The 7,177-nt window shown below is 35.0% G+C and overlaps 3 protein-coding genes across 3 annotated transcripts; 2 read left to right on the forward strand and 1 right to left on the reverse strand.

Annotated features, from left to right (window-relative positions):
• Positions 1–2,865: 2,865 nt before the first annotated feature.
• Positions 2,866–3,357, reverse strand: LOC125808518 (secreted RxLR effector protein 161-like). The gene has a single exon (XM_049488203.1). The coding sequence runs from the start codon at positions 3,355–3,357 to the stop codon at positions 2,866–2,868; it is 492 nt and encodes a 163-aa protein (XP_049344160.1).
• Positions 3,358–4,244: 887 nt separating this feature from the next.
• Positions 4,245–5,588, forward strand: LOC125808519 (uncharacterized). The gene has a single exon (XM_049488204.1). It carries the CDS (start codon positions 4,245–4,247, stop codon positions 5,586–5,588), a length of 1,344 nt encoding a protein of 447 aa, XP_049344161.1.
• Positions 5,589–5,645: 57 nt separating this feature from the next.
• Positions 5,646–6,698, forward strand: LOC125808520 (uncharacterized). The gene has a single exon (XM_049488205.1). It carries the CDS (start codon positions 5,646–5,648, stop codon positions 6,696–6,698), a length of 1,053 nt encoding a protein of 350 aa, XP_049344162.1.
• Positions 6,699–7,177: the final 479 nt, after the last annotated feature.

Below are 7,177 nucleotides of genomic sequence, written 5' to 3' on the forward strand. Positions count from 1 at the left end.
TTACTGCTTAAAAGCAACTTTTAGGAAATCAGGTTATTTTTTTTTTGGGTGGGGGAGGGTGTAATAGTTTATTGATATTGTGGGGGAAAATACTCTATACGAGAAATATACCAATATAGTTACCCTATGCTTGCAAAGTTGGTTTCCACCTCTGGATAAATAAAATTACCAAATTGATTTTAAAGGAAGTCAATGAGAGATCATGTTAAATGTTCTCTCCAAGTTGTAGTAATATTTTCATAATAAGGTTACTTTACTTTGGTTTTAGCGTAAATCAAGTGAAACAACACCATTTTTTTTCTTTTTGTAATTGGATGCGTATTTTCCCTAAATTTTGTGCCCTTTTCTTGATTCAATTCCAGATTGAGGAGTTGTTTTGTTGAAACTTTATGGGTTTTCTTTTTCAACTTGGTAGTATTCCAAGTTTATGCAGATCAGATCCATGCGTTCTTCATTATTTAGATGGTTAGAAGAAGGGAAACTAACATATATATGTGTTATTTGATTTCTAGACTTCGAAATATTTACAGTTTCTTGTCAGTTTTGGATGTAGGGAGAACATGAAAAAGTTCGATTTAGTGTTCTTTGGTATTATTTTCCTATGAATTGTAGTGAGGCAGACATGCATTACGATTAATTGTCATTTTTACTTTTAATTGTCCTCAGAAGGGAAACATATGTGTTGTGGAGGTAGGAAAACCATGAAAAAGTTCATTTTATTGTTCTTTAGTATTATTTTCTAAGAATTGTAGTGAGGCAAACATGCAGTACACTAATTGTCATTTTACTTTTAATTGTCCTTAAGAAAGGTAATATATTTGTGTTACTCGATTTCAAAATTTTGAAATATTCAGTTTCTGTTTTTGTTTGGATGTAGGGAAAACATGGAAAATTCATTTTAGTGTTCTTTATTATCATTTTCCTATTAATTGTAGTAATGCAGACGATCATGTTTTACTTAAAATAAAAAGAACTTGAATTTGTATATGACATATCAATGGATTCCTGTCTTCCTTCACGATCTAGTCGTGTTTTGGCTACTCGCGGAATTCTGATTATGGTGGGGGTCATAAGAGATGGAAATGTGCTGTCGTATAGAATTGTTGATTGAATCTGTGACTTCAATCAAATTGAATGTGATATCATATTCACTTTCGACCCATTTTTGCTCCTTGGCCACTAGTTGACTTCCTAGTGCTCTCGAACTGTTAGGAGTGTATTTACTTGCGATTGTATAATCAATCTTTTACTAAGTTGTAGTGGATAATCTAGTCTTTTTATGGTGTTGTCATTTCTCTTATTACGGAATTAGCTCATGAATGAAGAGAAATTAGCATATTCAATAATAGTTGGTTGAAATGGAATCCATGAAAGGAATGGTAGTGGGTTGTTGCAGAGTGTTAGATAGGTTTCTCCATCCTCTTCTGAAAAAAGAAAGCAAAAACAGAATGGGATCACTTTTTTTCCAGTGAAATAGGATTTGAAGAGCTTTCACGATCATTCACATGAACTTCAGCAGGCAAGAAGGTAACTAGTGGAAGCTACCGTTTTGAGAATGCAAGATTGTGGCATATATTATTACTGAAGCTTGTATACAGGGAAAGAGCTGGGCATAAGCTTATAACAAAGAAAGTACTTATCAATACTTTGGTTCTTCTACTGAAGTAGTTTTATTTTGAGCTTATTCATCTTCGCTTATGTTAGGCTTTTATTTAATGACTTGCTTCATGTGGCTCTTTTATTATGGTGCACATTTTTTATTCCCCCTCTTGTATATTAGTGATAAATAAATTGGCTGATAAAGGTGCTTGTTGTGTAGGTAAAAGGACTGTGCGAGAAAGCGAAGGATATTCTAGTGCAAGAGAGTAATGTGCAGGTACACGATACCTTATATAGCTTTTTCTAATTATTAACGAAACTAGAATTAGAATTTGGAGGCATGTAGTCCTGATCTATACTTGCTTGTTAGATGGCCATTAAACCCCTATATATGGGGTGTGTATTTCAGATTCTGGTTGAACCTTTCTGCCATTTTTTTGGGACGATGTGTGTTAAACAATACCTCAAGCCTCTATTTTTTCTTTGGTTAACAAAATGCGAAACTGATTTGCTGTTTAGGAGTTCTGGAAGGACGACATGTATTCTAAAAATTCATTTATAAGCATCTTGAAGTGTATATTGTGTAATTGCATTTCCCTTTTTGTTTGGTAATTAGCTGATGAAATGTATGCCGCCTGAAAATTCACCTCTCATAGCTTATTTTGACTTGAATGAATCAAACATGAGTGTAATGTAATCCCAACCAAAATTTAAATAATAATCTCTGTATATTTTTAAGTGGAGAGGGGGGGGGGGGGGGGTTTCGATTGCTTAAGCTCTACACATTTCTTTAAGATACTGTATGGTGTTTTTTATGATTTTTGTAATCGAATAGAAGTAGATATCTTATTCCAATAGATAAGCAAGATATAAATACAATATACTAGGTGCTAATTTAGGAAATAAAATAAAGAGGGATTCCTACAAATCTGCTAGCTAATTATGAGAGATTACTACAGATCTACTAGCTAAAAATATGCCTATGTATACTACTAAAATGATGTCTATATACATTTTGTAACACTCCCCCTCAAGTTGGAGCATAGATATTAACCATGCCCAACTTGTTGCAAAGGTAATTGACTGGAGTTCCATTTACCTCCTTTGTAAGCAAATCGGCTAGTTGCTCTCCTGTCTTCACGTAGTTAGTGGAGATCAAGTTTTCTCGAATCTTCTCACGAATGAAGTGACAGTCAACTTCAATATGTTTAGTTCTTTCATAATACACTGGGTTTGAGGCAATATGAAGAACAACTTGATATCACACTAGCGTTTTGCCGGCATATGATGCTTCAACCCTATTTCAGTTAAAAGATGATGTATCCACATAATTTCACATGTAGACTGTGACATAACTCTGTACTCAGATTCTGCACTGGATCGAGATACAACATTTTGCTTCTTACACCTCCATGCTACCAAGTTTCCTCCAACAAAGATACAATAACCTGTAGTGGATCTCTTATTAATCTTGGAACCAGCCCAATCAGCATCTGCAAAACACTCAATATGAGTATGGTTGTGATTGCTATACAATATGCCAAGTCCAGGAGCTCTTTTCAAGTAACATAGAATCTGTTCTAAAGCTGCCCAATGTTCGACCGTAGGTGCAGACATGAATTGACTTACAACACTTACTGCGAAGGCAATATCAGGACGAGTCACTGTGAGGTAGTTTAACTTCCCAACTATCCTTCTATACCTCTCTGGATTATCAGAAGGGTTGCCATCTTTCATGAGATGCACATTGGGAACCATTGGAGTACTGCAAGGTTTGGCTACCAATTTTCCAGTTTTTGCAAGTAGGTCAAGAACATACTTTCTCTGAGATAGAAGAATTCCCTTCTTGCTTCTATTTACTTCTACTCCCAAAAAATATTTCAACTGCCCCAAGTCCTTCTATGAAACTTAGTATGTAAGAAAGACTTAAGGGAAGAGATCCCCTCAGAATCACCTCCTGTGATGATAATGTCATGAGAAAATGATCAAAATGGTCCTTGATGTATAATGGTTGTTTTATGTTGACCCTTAATATATTTCACATGATCTATATGGTCCTTGATGTATTATAAAAGATGATCAATTTGATCCTTTGACCTAAAACTAACAGATACATCAAAAAACTCATGTTAACTTTAACATCGGGTCCCACTTCAAAATAAACCGCGAAAACTTTCTCATCTCCTCATAAGCCATAGCGCCAAAGGTGCCCTAATTTTCTCCATCTTCATCTCTTTGAAGTTTCACTATAGAATTCTATATGCAGTAAAAATACTTACATTCTTCTTTATTACCAAGAATGTTCATCAAAAGAAATGGTGACAAAGAATCAACTCTATATTATGGTAAGATTTTTGTTTTTAGATTTTATGTTTTGCGTGTATTTTACTACTCTGCTTGTTGTTTCTCTTATGACTTCTTATGTCTCTGTCTAGGTAAAAGTATTGTCTTTTGTTAGTTTTGAGTTTTTCAACAAATGCATAAAGTTTTAGATAAGGGTCTCAGAACCTAAGCCTTTAATCTCGTAAAAAATATTCACTAGTGGTCCCAAAAATATTATATGTAGGTGGTCCTCATAATTTTTTTTTACAGATCCGGTGTTCGAGGCTGGATTTTTTAGTATTAAAATTAATCATATGGGACTAATGAAGCATCAACCAAGGAAAATTTATGTTGGAGGAATGGTGGACTATTTTGATTATGTTGAAGCAAAAAACCTTAATTTAGCAGATTTGAAGCAGATGGCTGTTATGTGCGGCTATATGAATGACTCGGAAATATTTTGGCATAAATTTGGAAAGTTCGGTGATAGGTGGAGATTAGTGTCTACTGAAGTAGAAGCTCTCTCAATTAAAAAATTTATCCCGAATGATAGAGTAGTTGAGTTGTATTTTGAACATTTGGACTCCTACATTGAAGTAGATTCAGGTGAGATTCTAGGCCACACAAATTGTACATTAAATCAAGAGCATATAGAATGTGGTGACACATACAATTCTGATGAGTTTGAAGATTCAGAAAATGAATTATCCGGTGACGATGTCATCCTTGAAAGACATGGACAAAAAAAGCAAAGCTTTGAGGATGGAAGGAAACTTATTAATGACGAAGTTCTGAGGAAATTGTCTAATGAAGATGGAGATTCAGATTGTGTGGACTCTGAAGATCAGAAGAGTTTGAATGGTGATTCTGATAATGAGTGCTTTCATTTTCCAAAGCATAACCCAAAAACTGAAGCAAAACATCCTATATTAGCATTAGAATATACATTTGGAAGCAGGGAGGAGTTCAAAAATGCGGTATCAATTCATGAGGTAAAAGCTGGGAAGAGTATTAGGTGGATAAAAAATGATGGAAAAAGAGCAAAAGCGAAGTGTAGAAATTCAGATTGTAAATGGGTAATTATGGCATCGGTAATGCATCGAGACAAGGCATTTCAGATTAAAACTTATGATTCCAAGCATACCTGCAAACGTTGGAACCATCGTAACAAGACAATAACCTCTTCTTTCATTGCAAGAATGTATCTTGATGCTATCAGTCAAAACAGAGAGTGGAAGTTGTCTGACTTTAGAGACACGGTCAGTGTGGGACTTAAAGCTCATGTTACTTTAGCTCAAGCTAGAAAGGCTAAAAAGAAGGCACTTGCATTAATTGATGGAGATGTGAAAGAACAATTTTCCATCCTTTGGGACTACTGCCTTGAAATTGGAAGGTCAAATCCTGGAACTTCAATGTATATGAAGCTAACTCAAAACGAAATGCCGAACAAACCATATAGATTTCAAAGAATCTATGTTTGTTTTGTTGCTTGTAAGGAGGGGTTTAAGGCTGGATGTAGAAAAATATTGGGTGTGGATGGGTGTTGGTTGAAGGGTCAAATGTATGGATATCAGTTGTTGACTGCAGTTGGCTTGGATGCCAATAATAATATTTTTCCAGTGGCCTATGCAGTTGTAGAAAAGGAAACTAGGGAGACATGGTCATGATTTTTGACCTACTTAATTGATGATTTGGAGATTAATGATCAAGTTGATTGGACCTTTATGTCGGACAAACAAAAAGGTCTCATTGAAGCGTTTAATGAAGTTTTGCCATCCGTGAGTCATAGATTTTGCGTGAGACATCTTCATAATAATTTTAAGAGGGCTGGTTTTAGTGGTTCCTCGCTAAAATGTGCGCTTTGGGCTGCTGCAAGTGCTACAACTGTGGAATTTTTTAATGCTCGCATCAATGACATTGTTAAATTGGATGCCGAAGCTGCTATATGGTTGAAAGAAAAGGAACCTATTGAATGGTCTAAATCACATTTTTCTCCCATTGCTAAGTGTGATATTTTGTTGAATAATATGTGTGAATCGTTTAATAGTATGATACTTGATGCTCGAGATAAGCCAATCATCACTTTGTTGGAAAAATTAAGATATCTTCTTATGGCTAGATTACAAGCTAATAGGGATAAAGCTGATAAATGGAATTCTGATGATATTTGCCCTCGGATTAAGAGTATTCTGCACAAAAATGAAAAAGATGCTACTGGTTTTATTCCTAAAAAGTCGAATGAATGGAACTTTGAAATTCTTGGCGGAAGTGTGAGCGACATTTGGGCTGTGGACCTTGCTGGCAGAAAATGTAGCTGTAGAAAATGGACCATTACAGGAATCCCTTGCAAGCATGCTATTTCGGCAATTTGGCATAAAAATGACGAGGTTATTAATTATGTGGATGACTGCTATAATGTGGAAATGTATAAGCGAATCTATGAACCAGCTATTCTTCCAATAAATGGTTCACAGTTGTGGCCTAAATCAGGCAAGATCCCTCCTTTGCCTCCAATCTTTTCAAGACAAAATAAGTCTGGGAGAAAGCAAAAGTTGAGAAGGAAAGAACAAGATGAAGTAGGATCAAGTAGAACTAAGATGAAGAAGAAGCAAACATCAGTTAACTGTAGTCGATGTCACAAGTCTGGCCATAATACGAGAACTTGCAAGTTTAACTATGTACAGCCAGAAGGAGGAGTTTTTGAGTCAGCTTGTAGGATGCCTTCTACTTCATTTGTACCTGAAAAGTTGCCGGTAAATATTTTTATACCTAAGTAAGTTAGCTTGAAATCTTAAAAGAATCTGATTTTTTTCCTTCTACAGGTTAGAAGAACAAATTTTATCCATGATGATAATGTTGCGTCGTCCGACATGAATATTTAATCTGGTATTTTTTTTATTTGGCCACACCTACTCTTTTTTTTGGGTTTATATATTAGTTAATGGTGATTTTATATGTTTCAGAAGGATAGCTATTTTGAAGTGGCCATATTTTTGTTGATTATTTGATAGCTGATTGAAGTGGAGAATTTTTTGAGTTTTTGCGGCTAACTGGTTGAAGTGAAGATATTTTGTTGGTTTCATGCTAGTAGCTGGTTGATGTGAAGATATTACAAATTAACTTTAGTATTTCTTTTGTTGCTTTTGTTCATATTTTTGAATTAACTCATGTAATGTGATTTTGATAAGTTGCGACGTTGAATCTAAAGGATCTATGCTCTTACTTCTTGTCCCCTTATTTCAAACCCAAAAAAAGC

This window comes from Solanum verrucosum, unplaced genomic scaffold (genome assembly GCF_900185275.1).
Source record: "Solanum verrucosum unplaced genomic scaffold, falcon-dt-bn FXZP01000444.1, whole genome shotgun sequence".
Lineage (NCBI taxonomy): Eukaryota > Viridiplantae > Streptophyta > Magnoliopsida > Solanales > Solanaceae > Solanum > Solanum verrucosum.